The following is a 21,560-nucleotide window of genomic DNA, read 5'->3' on the forward strand; positions in this document are numbered from 1 at the left end:
CCCCGGAATCGACCGAGTGAACCTTCTCTGAACTGCCTCCAAAGCAAAGTGTGTCCTTCCATAAATACGGAGAGCAAAACTGTGCACGCAGTACTCCAGGTGTGGCCTCACCGATACCCTGTGTAACTGGAGCAAGACTTCCCTGCTTTTATACTCCATCCCCCTTTGCAATAAAGGGCCAAGATACCATTGGCCCTTCCTGATCACTTGCTGTACCTGCGTACTAACCTTTTGTGTTTCATGTACGAGTAACCCCCAGGTCCCGCTGCACGTGTAAGGTCGCTTTATCTGGCGAACTGCTCGAGGGTTCGTGCCTCTACAACCCTTTCGGGCAGTGAGTTCCGCCCCAGCACTCTGGGTGAAGACGTTTCCCAGCAAACAGGCCGTGTGCTGACGTGGATTGAGAACTGGTTGGCAGACAGGAAGCAGAGAGTCGGGATAAACGGGTCCTTTTCAGAACGGCAGGCAGTGACTAGTGGGGTGCCGCAGGGATCAGTGCTGGGACCCCAGCTATTTACAATATACATCAATGATTTAGACGAAGGAATTGAGTGTAATATCTCCAGGTTTGCAGATGACACTAAGCTGGGTGGCGGTGTGAGCTGTGAGGAGGATGCTAAGAGGCTGCAGGGTGACTTTGGACAGGTGAGGTGAGTGGGGCAAATGCATGGCAGATGCAGTATAATGTGGATAAATGTGAGGTTATCCACTTTGGTGGCAAAAACATAGAAAATAGGTGCAGGAGTAGGCCATTCGGCCCTTCGAGCCTGCACCGCCATTCAATGAGTTCATGGCTGAACATGCAACTTCAGTACCCCATTCCTGCTTTCTCACCATACCCCTAAACAATGTTCCCTGACCAGAGAGACAGACTATTATCTGAATGGTGACAGATTAGGAAAAGGGGAGGTGCAACGAGACCTGGGTGTCATGGGACATCAGTCATTGAAAGTTGGCCATGCAGGTACAGCAGGCGGTGAAGAAGGCAAATGGCATGTTGGCCTTCATAGCGAGAGGATTTGAGTATAGGAGCAGGGAGGTCTTACTGCAGTTGTACAGGGCCTTGGTGAGGCCACACCTTGAGTATTGTGTTCAGTTTTGGCCTCCTAATCTGAGGAAGGACATTCTTGCTATTGAGGGAGTGCAGCGAAGGTTCACCAGACTGATTCCTGGGATGGCAGGACTGACATATCAAGAGAGACTGGATCGACTGGGCTTATATTCACTGGAGTTTAGAAGAATGAGAGGGGACCTCATAGAAACGTATAAAATTCTGACGGGACGGGACAGGTTCGATGCAGGAAGAATGTTCCCGATGTTGGGGAAGTCCAGAACCAGGGGCTCACACAGTCTAAGGATGAGGGGTAAGCCATTTAGGACCGAGATGAGGAGAAACTTCTTCACCCAGAGAATTGTGAACCTGTGGAATTCTCTACCACAGAAAGTTGTTGGGGGCCAATTCACTAAATATATTCAAAAGGGAGTTAGATGAAGTCCTTACTACTCGGGGGATCAAGGGGTATGGCGAGAAAGCAGGAAGGGGGTACTGAAGTATCGTGTTCAGCCATGAACTCATTGAATGGCGGTGCAGGCTAGAAGGGCTGAATGGCCTGCTCCTGCACCTATTTTCTATGTTTCTATGTTTATTGCAAAGGGGGATGGAGTATCAAAGCAGGGAAGTCTTGCTGCAGTCGTACAGGGTATTGGTGAGGCCACACCTGGAGTACTGCGTGCACAGTTTTGCTCTCGGTGTTTTAGGACGGACATACTTGCTTTGGGGGCTGTTCAGCAAAGGGGTCCTGGGGAGCTGGCTGGTGGGAAGGAGCTTGAACAGTGAATTTGCACGGAGTCAGACCAGGAGGACGAACTTGACTTGTTCCAACCAAACGGGCTATTTGCGGACTGTGTTCGCCTGCACGCTTTGAACCGCCACAATTGAAGATGCCAAACGGTATTAAATTCGGGCTATGTCATCGGAAAGAGATCGGGTGACGTCTGGGCTGCGGGAGCTGGGGGGCACGGGTTGAACTGGCGACGGGGGAATTCAGAGCATGAAGACATTTGGCTGAGTCCCAGGGAATCTGCAGAGTCGAGAATTAGGTCGACGCAATTTTCAGGCTCCCGGCTAGTCCCAGTCGAAATGAACCTTGTCGAAATGTGTACGATTATGAGGGAGGTTCAATTATACTCGAACCCCCTTTGCAATATCGACCGAACAGTCCCATTGCCTTCCTGGTAAATCTCCTCTGCACCCTCTCCAGTGCAACATCCTGGTAAATCTCCTCTGTGCCCTCTCCAGTGCAACATCCCGGTAAATCTCCTCTGCACCCTCTCCAGTGCAACATCCTGGTAAATCTCCTCTGCACCCTCTCCAGTGCAACATCCTGGTAAATCTCCTCTGTGCCCTCTCCAGTGCAACATCCTGGTAAATCTCCTCTGTACCCTCTCGAGTGTAACATCCTGGTAAATCTCCTCTGTACCCTCTCCAGTGCAACATCCTGGTAAATCTCCTCTGTACTCTCTCCAGTGCAACATCCTGGTAAATCTCCTCTGCACCCTCTCCAGTGCAACATCCTGGTAAATCTCCTCTGTACCCTCTCCAGTGCAACATCCTGGTAAATCTCCTCTGTACCCTCTCCAGTGCAACATCCTGGTAAATCTCCTCTGTACCCTCTCTAGTGCAACATCCTGGTAAATCTCCTCTGTACCCTCTCCAGTGCAACATCCTGGTAAATCTCCTCTGTACCCTCTCTAGTGTAACATCCTGGTAAATCTCTTCTGTACCCTCTCTAGTGCAACATCCTGGTAAATCTCCTCTGTAACCTCTCCAGTGCAACATCCTGGTAAATCTCCTCTGTACCACTCTATGTAGTCAACTCAAAATTTGATACACCTCAATCAGGTCTCTCCTCAGCCTCTGAAGAAACCAGACTTGTAGTTCAGTGAGCACAGAGGGTGATGGGTGAGTGGGACTGGGTGTGAGTTAGGACACGGGGTCAGTGAACACAGGGGGTGATGGGTGAGTGGGACTGGGTGTGAGTTAGGACACGGGGACAGTGAGCACAGGGGGTGATGGGTGAGTGGGACTGGGTGTGAGTTAGGACACGGGGTCAGTGAGCACAGGGGGTGATGGGTGAGTGGGACTGGGTGTGAGTTAGGACACGGGGTCAGTGAGCACAGGGGGTGGTGGGTGAGTGGGACTGGGTGTGAGTTAGGACACGGGGTCAGTGAGCACAGGGGGTGATGGGTGAGTGGGACTGGGTGTGAGTTAGGACACGGGCACAGGGGGTGATGGGTGAGTGGGACTGGGTGTGAGTTAGGACACGGGGGCAGCCGAGTATTTGATCACCTTTAGTTTACGTCGGGTAGAATGTGGGAGGCCGGCCAGGAGTGCGTTGGAACGGTCAAGTGGGTTGATTCTGGGGATGAGGGGGTTGACTTATGAGGAAAGGTTGAGGAGGTTGGGCCTCTACTCATTGGAGTTCAGAAGAATGAGAGGTGATCTTATCGAAACGTATCAGATTATGAGGGGGGGGCTCGACAAGGTGGATGCAGAGAGGATGTTCCCACTGATGGGGGAGACTAGAACTAGGGGGCATGGTCTTAGAATAAGGGGCCGCCCATTTAAAACTGAGATGAGGAGGAATTTCTTCTCTCAGAGGGTTGTAAATCTGTGGAACTCGCTGCCTCAGAGAGCTGTGGAAGCCGGGACATTGAATATATTTAAGACAGAGAGAGACAGTTTCTTAACATCATCATGATAGACAGTGTCTCGGAATTGAGGTACACTTGCTGCCATCTTAACATGAGCCCTTCGGTGGATGCTAAGAGGCTGCAGGGTGACTTGGACAGGTTAGGTGAGTGGGGCAAATGCATGGCAGATGCAGTATAATGTGGATAAACGTGAGGTGATCCACTTTGGGGGTAAAAACAGGAAGGCAGAATATTATCTGAATGGTGACAGATTAGGAAAAGGGGAGGTGCAACGAGACCTGGGTGTCATGGGACATCAGTCATTGAAAGTTGGCCATGCAGGTACAGCAGGCGGTGAAGAAGGCAAATGGTATGTTGGCCTTCATAGCGAGAGGATTTGAGTATAGGAGCAGGGAGGTCTTACTGCAGTTGTACAGGGCCTTGGTGAGGCCACACCTGGAATACTGTGTCCAGTTTTGGTCTCCTAATCTGAGGAAGGACATTCTTGCTATTGAGGGAGTGCAGCGAAGGTTCACCAGACTGATTCCCGGGATGGCAGGACTGACATATGAAGAAAGACTGGATCGACTGGGCTTATATTCACTGGAGTTTAGAAGAATGAGAGGGGGATCTCATAGAAACATATAAAATTCTGACGGGACTGGACAGGTTTAGATGCGGGAAGAATGTTCCCGATGTTGGGGAAGTCCAGAACCAGGGCTCACACAGTCTAAGGATAAGGGGTAAGCCATTTAGGTCCGAGATGAGGAGAAACTTCTTCACCCAGAGAATTGTGAACCTGTGGAATTCTCGACCACAGAAAGTTGTTGGGGGCCAGTTCGTTGGATATATTCAAAAGGGAGTTAGATGTGGCCCTTACGGCTAAAGGGATCAGGGGGGTATGGAGAGAAGGCAGGAGTGGGGTACTGAAGTTGCATGTTCAGCCATGATCATATTGAATGGTGGGGCAGGCTCGAAGGGCCCAATGGCGGGGGGCAGGCTCGAAGGGCCCAATGGCGGGGGGCAGGCTCGAAGGACCCAATGGTGGGGGGCAGGCTCGAAGGGCCCAATGGCGAGGGGCAGGCTCGAAGGGCCCAATGGTGGGGAGCAGGCTCGAAGGGCCCAATGGCGGGGGACAGGCTCGAAGGGCCCAATGGCGGGGGGCAGGCTCGAAGGGCCCAATGGTGGGGGGCAGGCTCGAAGGGCCCAATGGCAGGGGGCAGGCTCGAAGGGCCCAATGGTGGGGAGCAGGCTCGAAGGGCCCAATGGCGGTGGGCGGGCTCGAAGGGCCCAATGGCGGGGGGCAGGCTCGAAGGGCCCAATGGCGGTGGGCAGGCTCGAAGGGCCCAATGGCGGGGGGGGCAGGCTCGAAGGGCCCAATGGCAGGGGGGCAGGCTCGAAGGGCCCAATGGCCTGCTACCTGCACCTGTTAGCTATCTTGTTGTGAAGGCTTCTGCAGCGGAAGAGCTGAGGCAGGTGGGGGGGGGGGGGCTGGGGCGGAGACAAGAGAGGCGAGCAGGCAAATTGGAGAGTCGGGGCCAGTGTCGGGCCGCCGGGTGGGGAAACGGTGACCTTGAGCGCGTGCAGGATTTTTGCTGCACATTCCATGGGCAGTGATATCATCTTTCCGATCCATTTATGGCAAGGTCGGAGGGAGGAGAGGCAGCTGTCGGGCTTTGCTGAGCTGGTGTGCGGGGGCTTGAGGACCTGTCAACCCCATCGCTCGCTGCGCACGCCCGCGCGTTCGATTGTCAGCGACGCCGGCACGGAGCAACTCGCGCTGGATTCCGGACTGGGCCAAATCTGTGTCGGCCGGTCTCAGCCGCGTCCAGCGGCGTCAAGCCGGTCGGAGACTGTGTCAGCCCCTTGTGGCCGGGACACGCGGACTGCCACAGAGCGATCGAGGCAGCTACGACACGTAACCGGAGCAGGAGCCAGCCATTCGGCCCCTCGAGCCTGTTACACAGGAACAGGAGGAGGGCCCATTCAGCCCCTCGAGCCTGTTGCACAGGAACAGGAGGAGGCCCATTCAGCCCCTCGAGCCTGTTGCACAGGAACAGGAGGAGGCCCATTCAGTCCCTCGAGCCTGTTACACAGGAACAGGAGGCCCATTCAGCCCCTCGAGTCTGTTACACAGGAACAGGAGGAGGCCCATTCAGCCCCTCGAGCCTGTTACACAGGAACAGGAGGCCCATTCAGCCCCTCGAGTCTGTTACACAGGAACAGGAGGCCCATTCAGCCCCTCGAGTCTGTTACACAGGAACAGGAGGAGGCCCATTCAGCCCCTCGAGTCTGTTACACAGGAACAGGAGGAGGCCCATTCAGCCCCTCGAGTCTGTTACACAGGAACAGGAGGCCCATTCAGCCCCTCGAGTCTGTTACACAGGAACAGGAGGCCCATTCAGCCCCTCGAGCCTGTTACACAGGAACAGGAGGAGGCCCATTCAGCCCCTCGAGTCTGTTACACAGGAACAGGAGGAGGCCCATTCAGCCCCTCGAGCCTGTTACACAGGAACAGGAGGAGGCCCATTCAGCCCCTCGAGTCTGTTACACAGGAACAGGAGGCCCATTCAGCCCCTCGAGTCTGTTACACAGGAACAGGAGGAGGCCCATTCAGCCCCTCGAGCCTGTTACACAGGAACAGGAGGCCCATTCAGCCCCTCGAGCCTGTTACACAGGAACAGGAGGCCCATTCAGCCCCTCGAGCCTGTTACACAGGAACAGGAGGAGGATCATTCAGCCCCTCGAGCCTGTTACACAGGAACAGGAGGCCCATTCAGCCCCTCGAGCCTGTTACACAGGAACAGGAGGAGGCCCATTCAGCCCCTCGAGTCTGTTACACAGGAACAGGAGGAGGCCCATTCAGCCCCTCGAGCCTGTTACACAGGAACAGGAGGAGGCCATTCGGCCCCTCGAGCCCTGCCCCACCATTTAATACCATCGTGGCCTGATCCGATCATGGACCCAGCTCCACTTCCCTGCCCGCCCCCTTATCGGTTAAGAAACTGTCTATCTCTGTCTTAAATATATTCAATGTCCCGGCTTCCACAGCTCTCTGAGGCAGCGAGTTCCACAGATTTACAACCCTCTGAGAGAAGAAATTCCTCCTCATCTCAGTTTTAAATGGGCGGCCCCTTATTCTCAGACCATGCCCCCTAGTTCTAGTCTCCCCCATCAGTGGGAACATCCTCTCTGCATCCACCTTGTCGAGCCCCCCTCATAATCTGATACGTTTCGATAAGATCACCTCTCATTCTTCTGAACTCCAATGAGTAGAGGCCCAACCTCCTCAACCTTTCCTCATAAGTCAACCCCCTCATCCCCGGAATCGACCGAGTGAACCTTCTCTGAACTGCCTCCAAAGCAAAGTGTGTCCTTTGGTAAATACGGAGAGCAAAACTGTGCACGCAGTACTCCAGGTGTGGCCTCACCGATACCCTGTGTAACTGGAGCAAGACTTCCCTGCTTTTATACTCCATCCCCTTTGCAATAAAGGTCAAGATACCATTGGCCCTTCCTGATCACTTGCTGTACCTGCGTACTAACCTTTTGTGTTTCATGTACAAGTAACCCCCAGGTCCCGCTGTACTGCCGCACTTTGCAATCTTTCTCCGTTTCAATAATAACTTGCTCTGTGATTTTTCGTTGTATGCAGTTCGTCTCCAAAGACTCGAGCCCCATAATCCAGACACACACTCCCCGGGGCCAGTACTGAGGGAGCGCCGTACTGCGCTGTCGGAGGGGCAGTACTGAGGGAGTGCCGTACTGTCGGAGGGGCAGTACTGAGGGAGTGCCGTACTGTCGGAGGGGCAGTACTGAGGGAGTGACGTACTGTCGGAGGGGCAGTACTGAGGGAGTGCCGCACTGTCGGAGGGGCAGTACTGAGGGAGTGCCGCACTGTCGGAGGGGCAGTACTGAGGGAGTGACATACTGCGCTGTCGGAGGGGCAGTACTGAGGGAGTGACATACTGCGCTGTCGGAGGGGCAGTACTGAGGGAGTGCCGTACTGTCGGAGGGGCAGTACTGAGGGAGTGCCGTACTGTCGGAGGGGCAGTACTGAGGGAGTGACGTACTGTCGGAGGGGCAGTACTGAGGGAGTGCCGCACTGTCGGAGGGGCAGTACTGAGGGAGTGCCGCACTGTCGGAGGGGCAGTACTGAGGGAGTGACATACTGCGCTGTCGGAGGGGCAGTACTGAGGGAGTGACATACTGCGCTGTCGGAGGGGCAGTACTGAGGGAGTGCCGTACTGTCGGAGGGGCAGTACTGAGGGAGTGACGTACTGTCGGAGGGGCAGTACTGAGGGAGTGCCGCACTGTCGGAGGGGCAGTACTGAGGGAGTGCCGCACTGTCGGAGGGGCAGTACTGAGGGAGTGACATACTGCGCTGTCGGAGGGGCAGTACTGAGGGAGTGACATACTGCGCTGTCGGAGGGGCAGTACTGAGGGAGCGCCGTACTGTCGGAGGGGCAGTTCGGAGGGAGTGCCGTACTGCGCTGTCGGAGGGGCAGTACTGAGGGAGTGCCGTACTGTCGGAGGGGCAGTACTGAGGGAGTGCCGTACTGTCGGAGGGGCAGTACTGAGGGAGTGACGTACTGTCGGAGGGGCAGTACTGAGGGAGTGCCGCACTGTCGGAGGGGCAGTACTGAGGGAGTGCCGCACTGTCGGAGGGGCAGTACTGAGGGAGTGACATACTGCGCTGTCGGAGGGGCAGTACTGAGGGAGTGACATACTGCGCTGTCGGAGGGGCAGTACTGAGGGAGTGCCGTACTGCGCTGTCGGAGGGGCAGTACTGAGGGAGTGCCGTACTGTCGGAGGGGTAGTACTGAGGGAGTGCCGTACTGTCGGAGGGGCAGTACTGAGGGAGTGCCGCACTGTCGGAGGGGCAGTACTGAGGGAGTGCCGCACTGTCGGAGGGGCAGTACTGAGGGAGTGCCGTACTGCGCTGTCGGAGGGGCAGTGCTGAGGGAGCCCCGTACTGTCGGAGGGGCCGTACTGAGGGAGCCCCGTACTGTTGGCTATCTAGAACCAGGGGTCACAGAGACTCGGAATAAGGGGCCGCCCATTTAAAACTGAGATGAGGAGGAATTTCTTCTCTCAGAGGGTTGTAAATCTGTGGAACTCGCTGCCTCAGAGAGCTGTGGAAGCCGGGACATTGAATATATTTAAGACAGAGATAGACAGTTCCTTAACCGTTAAGGGGGCGGGCAGGGAAGTGGAGCTGGGTCCATGATCGGATCAGGCCACGATCGTATTAAATGGCGGAGCAGGGCTCGAGGGGCCGAATGGCCGACTCCTGCTCCGATTTCGTGTGTTCTAAGCCTCCTGCATAAAAAGTCCTTTCCCCCACAGAACGATGGAGCGAACATTGATCGCAGTTAAGAGCGATGGTGTGCAGAGAGGGCTCACTGGTGATATCATCAGCCGTTTTGAGCGCCGAGGATTTAAACTTATTGGCATGAGATTGGTTAAGGTAAGACCTTCTCTGTAACACCGATATACCCCACACCCCTTACTGTAACACTGATATACCCCACACCCCTCACTGTAACACTGATATACCCCACACACCTCACTGTAACACTGATATATCCCACACCCCTCACTGTAACACTGATATACCCCACACCCCTCACTGTAACACTGATATACCCCACACCTCTCACTGTAACACCGATATACCCCACACCCCTCACTGTAACACCGATATACCCCACACCCCTCACTGTAACACTGATATACCCCACACCCCTCACTGTAACACTGATATACCCCACACCCCTCACTGTAACACTGATATATCCCACACCCCTCACTGTAACACTGATATACCCCACACCCCTCACTGTAACACATATATACCCCACACCCCTCACTGTAACACTGATAAACCCCACACACCCCTCACTGTAACACTGATATACCCCACACCACTCACTGTAATACTGATATACCCCACACCTCGCTGTAACACTGATATACCCCACACCCCTCACTGTAACACTGATATACCCCACACCACTCACTGTAATACTGATATACCCCACACCTCGCTGTAACACTGATATACCCCACACCACTCACTGTAATACTGATATACCCCACACCTCGCTGTAACACTGATATACCCCACACCACTCACTGTAACACTGATATAACCCACACACCTCGCTGTAACACTGATATACCCCACACCCCTCACTGTAACACTGATATACCCCACACACCTCACTGTAACACTGATCGAGCCCACACCCCTCACTGTAACACTGATATACCCCACACCCCTCACTGTAACACTGATATACCCCACACCCCTTACTGTAACACTGATATACCCCACACCCCTCACTGTAACACTGATATACCCCACACCCCTGACTGTAACACTGATATACCCCACACCCCTCACTGTAACAATGATATATCCCACACCCCTCACTGTAACACTGATATACCCGACACCCCTCACTGTAACACTGATATACCCCACACCCCTCACTGTAACATTGATATACCCCACACCCCTTACTGTAACACTGATATATCCCCACACCCCTCACTATAACACTGATATACCCCACACCCCTTACTGTAACACTGATATACCCCACACCCCTCACTGTAACACTGATATACCCCACACCCCTCACTGTAACACTGATATATCCCACACCCCTCACTGTAACACTGATATACCCCACACCCCTCACTGTAACACTGATATACCCCACACCCTTCACTGTAACACTGATAAACCCCACACACCACTCACTGTAACACTGATATACCCCACACCCCTCACTGTAACACCGATATACCCCACACCCCTCACTGTAACACTGATATACCCCACACCCCTCACTGTAACACCGATATACCTCACACCCCTCACTGTAACACCGATATATCCCACACCCCTCACTGTAACACCGATATACCACACACCCCTCACTGTAACACTGATATACCCCACACCCCTCACTGTAACACTGATATACCCCACACCCCTCACTGTAACACAGATATACCCCACACCCCTCACTGTAACACTGATATACTCCACACCCCTCACTGTAACACTGATATATGCCACACCCCTCACTGTAACACTGATATACCCCACACCCCTCACTGTAACACTGATATACCCCACACCCTTCACTGTAACACTGATAAACCCCACACACCCCTCACTGTAACACTGATATACCCCACACCACTCACTGTAACACTGATATAACCCACACACCTCGCTGTAACACTGATATACCCCACACCCCTCACTGTAACACTGATATACCCCACACCCCTGACTGTAACACTGATATACCCCACACCCCTCACTGTAACACTGATATACCCCACACCCCTGACTGTAACACTGATATATCCCACACCCCTCACTGTAACACTGATATACCCCACACCCCTCACTGTAACACTGATCGAGCCCACACCCCTCACTGTAACACTGATATACACCACACCACTCACTGTAACACTTATATAAATCACACCCCTCACTGTAACACTGATATACCCCACACCCCTCACTGTAACACTGATATACCCCACACCCCTCACTGTAACACTGATATACCCCACACCCCTCACTGTAACACCGATATACCCCACACCCCTCACTGTAACACCGATATATCCCACACCCCTCACTGTAACACTGATATACCCCACACCCCTCACTGTAACACTGATATACCCCACACCCCTCACTGTAACACCGATATACCCCACACCCCTCACTGTAACACTGATATACCCCACACCCCTGACTGTAACACTGATATATCCCACACCCCTCACTGTAACACTGATATACCCCACACCCCTCAGTGTAACACTGATAAACCCCACACACCCCTCACTGTAACACTGATATACCCCACACCACTCACTGTAACACTGATATAACCCACACACCTCGCTGTAACACTGATATACCCCACACCCCTCACTGTAACACTGATATACCCCACACCCCTGACTGTAACACTGATATACCCCACACCCCTCACTGTAACACTGATATACCCCACACCCCTGACTGTAACACTGATATATCCCACACCCCTCACTGTAACACTGATATACCCCACACCCCTCACTGTAACACTGATCGAGCCCACACCCCTCACTGTAACACTGATATACACCACACCACTCACTGTAACACTTATATAAATCACACCCCTCACTGTAACACTGATATACCCCACACCCCTCACTGTAACACTGATATACCCCACACCCCTCACTGTAACACTGATATACCCCACACCCCTCACTGTAACACCGATATACCCCACACCCCTCACTGTAACACCGATATATCCCACACCCCTCACTGTAACACTGATATACCCCACACCCCTCACTGTAACACTGATATACCCCACACCCCTCACTGTAACACCGATATACCCCACACCCCTCACTGTAACACTGTTATACCCCACACCCCTGACTGTAACACTGATATATCCCACACCCCTCACTGTAACACTGATATACCCCACACCCCTCACTGTAACACTGATCGAGCCCACACCCCTCACTGTAACACTGATATACACCACACCCCTCACTGTAACACTTATATGCATCACACCCCTCACTGTAACACTGATATACCCCACACCCCTCACTGTAACACTGATATACCCCACACCCCTCACTGTAACACTGATATACCCCACACCCCTCACTGTAACACTGATATACTCCACACCCCTCACTGTAACACTGCTATACCCCACACCCCTCACTGTAACACTGATATACTCCACACCCCTCAGTGTAACACTGATATACCCCACACCCCTCACTATAACACTGATATACACCACACCCCTCACTGTAACACTGATATATCCCACACCCCTCACTGTAACACTGATATATCCCACATCCCTCACTGTAACACTGATATACCCCACACCACTGACTGTAACACTGATATATCCCACACCCCTCACTGTAACACACTGATATACCTCACACCCCTCACTGTAACACTGATATACCCCACACCCCTCACTGTAACACTGATATACCCCGCACCCCTCACTGTAACACTGATATATCCCACTCCCCTCACTGTAACACTGATATACCCCACACCCCTCACTGCAACACTGATATACCCCACATCCCTCACTATAACACTGATATACCCCACACCCCTCACTGTAACACTGATATACCCCGCACCCCTCACTGTAACACTGATATACCCCACACCCCTCACTGTAACACCGATATACCCCACACCCCTCACTGTAACACCGATATACCCCACACCCCTCACTGTAACACTGATATACCCCACACCCCTCACTGTAACACTGATATACCCCACACCCCTCATTGTAACACTGATATACCCCACACCCCTGACTGTAACACTGATATATCCCACACCCCTCACTGTAACACTGATATACCCCACACCCCTGACTGTAACACTGATATATCCCACACCCCTCACTGTAACACTGATATACCCCACACCCCTCACTGTAACACTGATATACCCCACACCCCTCACTGTAACACTGATATACCCCGCACCCCTCACTGTAACACTGATATATCCCACACCCCTCACTGCAACACTGATATACCCCACATCCCTCACTATAACACTGATATACCCCACACCCCTCACTGTAACACTGATGTATCCCACACCCCTCACTGTAACACTGATATACCCCACACCCCTCACTGTAACACTGATATACCCCACACACCTCACTGTAACACTATATACCCCACACCCCTCACTGTAACACTGATATACCCCACACCCCTGACTGTAACACTGATATATCCCACACCCCTGACTGTAACACTGATATATCCCACACCCCTCACTGTAACACTGATATACCCCACACCCCTGACTGTAACACTGATATATCCCACACCCCTCACTGTAACACTGATATACCCCACACCCCTCACTGTAACACTGATATACCCCACACCCCTCACTGTAACACTGATATACCCCGCACCCCTCACTGTAACACTGATATATCCCACACCCCTCACTGCAACACTGATATACCCCACATCCCTCACTATAACACTGATATACCCCACACCCCTCACTGTAACACTGATGTATCCCACACCCCTCACTGTAACACTGATATACCCCACACCCCTCACTGTAACACTGATATACCCCACACACCTCACTGTAACACTATATACCCCACACCCCTCACTGTAACACTGATATACCCCACACCCCTGACTGTAACACTGATATATCCCACACCCCTCACTGTAACACTGATATACCCCACACCCCTCACTGTAACACTGATATACCCCACACCCCTCACTGTAACACTGATATACCCCACACCCCTCACTGTAACACTGATATACCCCACACACCTCACTGTAACACTTATATACCCCACACCCCTCACTGTAACACCGATATACTCCACACCCCTCACTGTAACACTGATATACCCCACACCCCTCGCTGTAACACACTGATATACCCCACACCCCTCACTGTAACACTGATATACCCCACACCCCTCACTGTAACACCGATATACTCCACACCCCTCACTGTAACACTGATATACCCCACACCCCTCACTGTAACACTGATATACCCCACACCCCTCACTGTAACACTGATATACCCCACCCCCCTCACTGTAACATTGATATACCCACACCCCCACTGTAGCACACTGATATACCCCACGCCCCTCACTGAAACACCGATATACCTCACATTGGGGCAAAGGCGGGCGGGGCAGGTACTGAATTAGTGGCCACATATCTGACTTTAAACCCTTCTAACCTTTTCTCATCCATTTTCATTCCAACCCACATCAGCCCTCCGAAGATCTCGCAAAGCAGCATTATATCGACCTGAAGGACAAGCCATTCTATGCTGGGCTCTGCAAATTTACTTCATCAGGACCATTTGTTGCCATGGTATGTTGTCAAGGGCCTACTAGATTTAGGCTTTTGGGTTCCCGCGAAAGCTACATGAACAATTTGGGTCCCGCCCCCTTTAGGTTCGCGCGTCAAGGCCTTAAAGATGGTGCAGAAAAATCTGACCAGAATGGTTCAAGGGATCAGGGATTTCAGTGAACTGGAGATATCTGGACACGGACTGGTATACTTCAGTCCCCCCTTCAGTCTCTCTCACCGGGAGATATCTGTACACTGACTGGTGTCTCTCAGTCCCCTCTCCCTCAGGGAGATATCTGTACACTGACTGGTGTCTCTCAGTCCCTCTCCCTCAGGGAGATATCTGTACACTGACTGGTGTCTCTCAGTCCCCTCTCCCTCATGGAGATATCTGTACACTGACTGATGTCTCTCAGTCCCTCTCCCTCAGGGAGATATCTGTACACTGACTGGTGTCTCTCAGTCCCTCTCCCTCAGGGAGATATCTGTACATTGACTGGTGTCTCTCAGTCCCTCTCTCTTCCTCAGGGAGATATCTGTACACTGACTGGTGTCTCTCAGTCCCCTCTCCCTCGGGGAGATATCTGTACACTGACTGGTGTCTCTCAGCCCCTCTCCCTCAGGGAGATATCTGTACACTGACTGGTGTCTCTCAGTCCCCTCTCTCTCAGGGAGATATCTGTACACTGACTGGTGTCTCTCAGTCCCTCTCCCTCAGAGAGATATCTGTACACTGACTGGTGTCTCTCAGTCCCCTCTCCCTCAGGGAGATATCTGTACACTGACTGATGTCTCTCAGTCCATTCCTCTCCCTCAGGGAGATATCTGTACACTGACTGGTGTCTCTCAGTCCCTCTCCCTCAGGGAGATATCTGTACACTGACTGGTGTCTCTCAGTCCCTCTCCCTCAGGGAGATATCTGTACACTGACTGGTGTCTCAGTCCCTCTCCCTCAGGGAGATATCTGTACACTGACTGGTGTCTCTCAGTCCCCTCTCCCTCAGGGAGATATCTGTACACTGACTGATGTCTCTCAGTCCATTCCTCTCCCTCAGGGAGATATCTGTACACTGACTGGTGTCTCTCAGTCCCTCTCCCTCAGGGAGATATCTGTACACTGACTGGTGTCTCTCAGTCCCTCTCCCTCAGGGAGATATCTGTACACTGACTGGTGTCTCAGTCCCTCTCCCTCAGGGAGATATCTGTACACTGACTGGTGCCTCTCAGTCCCCTCTCCCTCAGGGAGATATCTGTACATTGACTGGTGTCTCTCAGTCCCCTCTCCCTCAGGGAGATATCTGTACACTGACTGGTGTCTCTCAGTCCCCTCTCCCTCAGGGAGATATCTGTACACTGACTGGTGTCTCTCAGTCCCTCTCCCTCAGGGAGATATCTGTACATTGACTGGTGTCTCTCAGTCCCTCTCCCTCAGGGAGATATCTGTACACTGACTGGTGCCTCTCAGTCCCCTCTCCCTCAGGGAGATATCTGTACATTGACTGGTGTCTCTCAGTCCCCTCTCCCTCAGAGAGATATCTGTACACTGACTGATGTCTCTCAGTCCATTCCTCTCCCTCAGGGAGATATCTGTACACTGACCGGTGTCTCTCAGTCCCCTCTCCCTCAGGGAGATATCTGTACACTGACTGATGTCTCTCAGTCCATTCCTCTCCCTCAGGGAGATATCTGCACACTGACTGGTGTCTCTCAGTCCCTCTCCCTCAGGGAGATATCTGTACACTGACTGATGTCTCTCAGTCCATTCCTTTCCCTCAGGGAGATATCTGTACACTGACTGGTGTCTCTCAATCCCCTCTCCCTCAGGGAGATATCTGTACACTGACTGGTGTCTCTCAGTCCCCTCTCCCTCAGGGAGATATCTGTACACTGACTGGTGTCTCTCAGTCCCTCTCTCTCCCTCGGGGAGTTCATGATAAAAGGCAGTCCCTCGGAACCGAGGAAGACTTGCTCCCACTCTAACACGAGTTCTCGGGTGACTGAACAGTCCAATACGGGAACCACAGACCCTGTCACGTGGTGGGACAGATAGACGTTGAGGGAAGGGGAGGGTGGGACAGATAGACGTTGAGGGAAAGGGGAGGGTGGGACAGGTTTGCCGCACGCTCCTTCCGCTGCCTTGCGCTTGCTTTCTGCGTGCTCGCAATTGGCGACGAGACTCGAGGTGCTCAGCGCCCTCCCGGATGCACTTCCCCCACTTAGGGCGGACTGGTCTTTGGGCCAGGGGGGACTCCCAGGTGTCATTGGGGGATGTTGCACTTTATCAGGGGAGGGGTGTGTCCCTTGTAACGTTCCCTCTGCCCCACCTTGGGGCTCGCTTGCCCGTGAAGGAGTTCCGAGTCGAGCGCTCGCTTTGGGGAGTCTGGTGTCTGGGGGGGAGGACGTGCGGACAATGTGGGCCCTGCCCAGCGGAGCTGGTCGAGTGTGTGGTCAGTGCTTCGATGCTGGGGATGTCGGGCCTGGTCGAGGACGCTAACGTTGGTGCGTCTGTCCTCCCGGGGGATTTGCGGGATCTCGCGGAGACAGCGTCGGTGGTATTTCTCCAGCGGCTCGAGGTGTCTGCTGTACACGGTCCGTGTCTCTGAGCCACACAGGAGGGCGGGTATCACTACAGCCCTGTAGACCATGAGCTGGGGGTGAGATACCTACTGTACACGGTCCGTGTCTCTGGGCCATACAGGAGGGCGGGTATCACTACAGCCCTGTAGACCATGAGCTGGGGGTGAGATACCTACTGTACACGGTCCATGTCTCTGGGCCATACAGGAGGGCGGGGTATCACTACAGCCCTGTAGACCATGAGCTGGGGGTGAGATACCTACTGTACACGGTCCGTGTCTCTGGGCCATACAGGAGGGCGGGGTATCACTACAGCCCTGTAGACCATGAGCTGGGGGTGAGGTGTCTACTGTACACGGTCCGTGTCTCTGGGCCATACAGGAGGGCGGGTATCACTACAGCCCTGTAGACCATGAGCTGGGGGTGAGATACCTACTGTACACGGTCCGTGTCTCTGGGCCATACAGGAGGGCGGGTATCACTACAGCCCTGTAGACCATGAGCTGGGGGTGAGGTGTCTACTGTACACGGTCCGTGTCTCTGGGCCATACAGGAGGGTGGGTATCACTACAGCCCTGTAGACCATGAGCTGGGTGGTGGGTTTGAGGGGCCTGGTCTTCGAACACTCTCTTCCTCAGGCGGCCGAAGGCTGCACTGGCGCACTGGAGGCGGTGTTGGCCCTCGTCGCCAATGTCGGCCCTTGTTGATAGGAGGCTCCCGAGGTCTGGGAAATGGTCCTCGTTGTACATAACATCAGAATTAGGAACAGGAGTAGGCCATCTAGCCCCTCGAGCCTGCTCCGCCATTCAACAAGATCACGGCTGATCTGGCTGTGGACTCAGCTCCACTTACCCGCCCGCTCCCCGTAACCCTTAATTCCCTTATTGGTTAAACATCTATCTATCTGTGACTTGAACACATTCAATGAGCTAGGCCTCAACTGCTTCCTTGGGCAGAGAATTCCACAGATTCACAACCCTCTGGGAGAAGAAATTCCTTCTCAACTCGCTTTTAAATTGGCTCCCCCCGTATTTTGAGGCTGTGCCCCCCTAGTTCTAGTCTCCCCGACCAGTGGAAACAACCTCTCTGCCTCGATCTTGTCTATCCCTTTCATTATTGTAAATGTTTCTATAAGATCACCCCCTCATCCTTCTGAACTCCCAACAAGTAAAGACCCAGTCTACTCAATCTATCATCATAAGGTAACCTCCTCATCTCCGGAATCAGCCGAGTGAATCGTCTCTGTACCCCCTCCAAAGCCAGTATATCCTTCCTTAAGTAAGGTGACCAAAACTGTGCATGCAGTACTCCAGGTGCGGCCTCACCAATACCCTGTACAGTTGCAGCAGGACCTCCCTGCTTTTGTACTCCATTCCTCTCGCAATGAAGGCCAACATCCCATTCACCTTCCCGATTACCTGCTGCACCTGCAAACTAACTTTTTGGGGATTCGCGCACAAGGACCCCCCAGGTCCCTCTGCACCGCAGCATGTTGTAATTTCTCCCCCATTCAAATAATATTCCCTTTTACTGTTTTTTTCCCCCCGAAGGTGGATGAGCTCACACTTTCCCACATTGTATTCCATCTGCCAAACCTTCGCCCATTCGCTTAACCCTATCTAAATCTCTTTGCAGCCTCTCTGTGTCCTCGACACAACCCGCTTTCCCGCTAATCTTTGTGTCATCTGCAAATGTTGTTACACTGCACTCTGTCCCCTCTTCCAGGTCATCTATGTATATTGTCCAGGGCCGCGCCGTGGATCTTGATGACTGGGGGGGGGGGCAGTGCTGTGCGCCGAGGACAGGCTGGTGTAAGACCTTTGTCTTACGGACGTTTAGCATGAGGCCCACGCTGCCCAAAGGCCGATGTTTACGCCGGGTTGGCGATAGCGGCTTTTCGCGAGTGTCTGACGCCCTCTCTGTCCTTGTCTCCGTCAGTGCTGGGAGGGTCAGAACATCGTGAAGATGAGTCGCGACATGCTCGGCGAAACTAACCCAGCCGACTCAAAACCAGGAACCATCCGGGGCGATCTGTGCGTGCAAGTCGGAAGGTAAGGGGTCTAAGAGACAGGGCGACATCGTGCGCGACAGCGAACAGAGTCTACTTAATCAGTGCGCGGCAGCGAACAGAGTCTACTTAAACAGTGCGCGGCAGCGAACAGAGTCTACTTAATCAGTGCGCGGCAGCGAACAGAGTCTACTTAATCAGTGCGCGGCAGCGAACAGAGTCTACATGAACAGTGCGCGACAATAAACAGAGTCTACTTAATCAGTGTGCGGCAGCGAACAGAGTCTACTTAAACAGTGCGCGACAATAAACAGGGTCTACTTAATCAGTGTGCGGCAATGAACAGAGTCTACTTAAACAGTGTGTGACAATGAACAGAGTCTACTTAAACAGTGTGCGACAACGAACAGAATCTACTTAAACAGTGCGCGACAATGAACAGAGTCTACTTAAACAGTGTGCGACAACGAACAGAATCTACTTAAACAGTGCGCGACAACAGAGGCTACTTAAACAGTGCACGACAATAAACAGAGTCTACTTAAACAGTGCATGACAATAAACAGAGTCTACTTAAACAGTGCACGACAATAAACAGAGTCTTACTTAAACAGTGTGCGGCAATGAACAAAATCTACTTAAACAGTGCGCAACAACGAACAGAATCTACTTAAACAGTGTGTGACAGCAAACAGAGTCTACTTAATCAGTGTGCGACAATAAACAGAGTCTACTTAAACACTGCGTGACAACGAACAGATTCGACTTAAACAGTGCGCGAAAACAAACAGAGTCTACTTAAACAGTGCGCAACAATGAACAGAGTCTACTTAATCAGAGCGCGACAACGAACAGTCTACTTAAACAGTGCGTGACAATAGGCAGAGTCTACTTAAACAGTGTGCGACAACGAATAGAGTCTACTTAAACAGTGTGCGTCAGCAAACAGTGTCTACTTAAACAGCGTGACAATAAACAGAGTCTACTTAAACAGCGTGACAATAAACAGAGTCTACTTAAACAGTGTGTGACAACGAACAGAGTCTACTTAAACAGCGTGACAATAAACAGAGTCTACTTAAACAGTGTGTGACAACGAACAGAGTCTACTTAAACAGCGTGACAATAAACAGAGTCTACTTAAACAGCGTGACAATAAACAGAGTCTACTTAAACAGTGTGTGACAATAAACAGAGTCTACTTAATCAGTGCGCGACAATAAACAGAGTCTACTTAAACAGTGCACGACAATAAACAGAGTCTACTTAAACAGTGCACGACAATAAACAGAGTCTACTTAAACAGTGCGCAACAACGAACAGAGTCTACAAGAACATAAGAAATCAGAACAGGAGTGGGCCATTCGGCCCCTCGAACCTGCTCCGCCATTTAATACGATCGTGGCCTGATCCGATCATGGACCCAGCTCCACTTCCCTGCCCGCCCCTTTATCGGTTAAGAAACTGTCTATCTCTGTCTTAAATATATTCAATGTCCCGGCTTCCACAGCTCTCTGAGGCAGCGAGTTCCACAGATTTACAACCCTCTGAGAGAAGAAATTCCTCCTCATCTCAGTTTGAAATGGACGGCCCCTTATTCTAAGACCATGCCCCCTAGTTCTAGTCTCCCCCATCAGTGGGAACATCCTCTCTGCATCCACCTTGTCGAGCCCCCCTCATAATCTGATACGTTTCGATAAGATCACCTCTCATTCTTCTGAACTCCAATGAGTAGAGGACCAACCTCCTCAACCTTTCCTCATAAGTCAACTCACTCCTGTTCCTGTGTAACAGGCTCGAGGGGCCGAATGGGCCTCCTGTTCCTGTGTAACAGGCTCGAGGGGCTGAATGGGCCTCCTCCTGTTCCTGTGTAACGGGCTCGAGGGGCTGAATGGGCCTCCTCCTGTTCCTGTGTAACAGACTCGAGGGGCTGAATGGGCCTCCTCCTGTTCCTGTGTAACAGACTCGAGGGGCTGAATGGGCCTCCTCCTGTTCCTGTGTAACAGGCTCGAGGGGCTGAATGGGCCTCCTCCTGTTCCTGTGTAACAGGCTCGAGGGGCTGAATGGGCCTCCTCCTGTTCCTGTGTAACAGGCTCGAGGGGCTGAATGGGCCTCCTGTTCCTGTGTAACAGACTCGAGGGGCTGAATGGGCCTCCTCCTGTTCCTGTGTAACAGACTCGAGGGGCTGAATGGGCCTCCTGTTCCTGTGTAACAGGCTCGAGGGGCTGAATGGGCCTCCTCCTGTTCCTGTGTAACAGGCTCGAGGGGCTGAATGGGCCTCCTCCTGTTCCTGTGTAACAGGCTCGAG

The 21,560-nt window shown here is 52.7% G+C and overlaps 1 protein-coding gene across 1 annotated transcript in view; it reads left to right on the top strand.

Annotated features, from left to right (window-relative positions):
• Nucleotides 1–21,560, top strand: part of LOC139254784 (nucleoside diphosphate kinase A-like) — a 29,675-nt gene that overhangs the window by 5,674 nt on the left and 2,441 nt on the right. The window contains exons 2-4 of the mRNA XM_070873807.1: nucleotides 9,043–9,163; nucleotides 14,587–14,688; nucleotides 19,183–19,295. Of these exons, the coding sequence (XP_070729908.1) occupies nucleotides 9,043–9,163; nucleotides 14,587–14,688; nucleotides 19,183–19,295 (336 nt within the window). The remainder of the gene's footprint in view (nucleotides 1–9,042; nucleotides 9,164–14,586; nucleotides 14,689–19,182; nucleotides 19,296–21,560) is intronic.

The sequence above is a fragment of the Pristiophorus japonicus genome, unplaced genomic scaffold (genome assembly GCF_044704955.1).
Source record: "Pristiophorus japonicus isolate sPriJap1 unplaced genomic scaffold, sPriJap1.hap1 HAP1_SCAFFOLD_576, whole genome shotgun sequence".
NCBI classification, from domain to species: Eukaryota; Metazoa; Chordata; class Chondrichthyes; family Pristiophoridae; genus Pristiophorus; species Pristiophorus japonicus.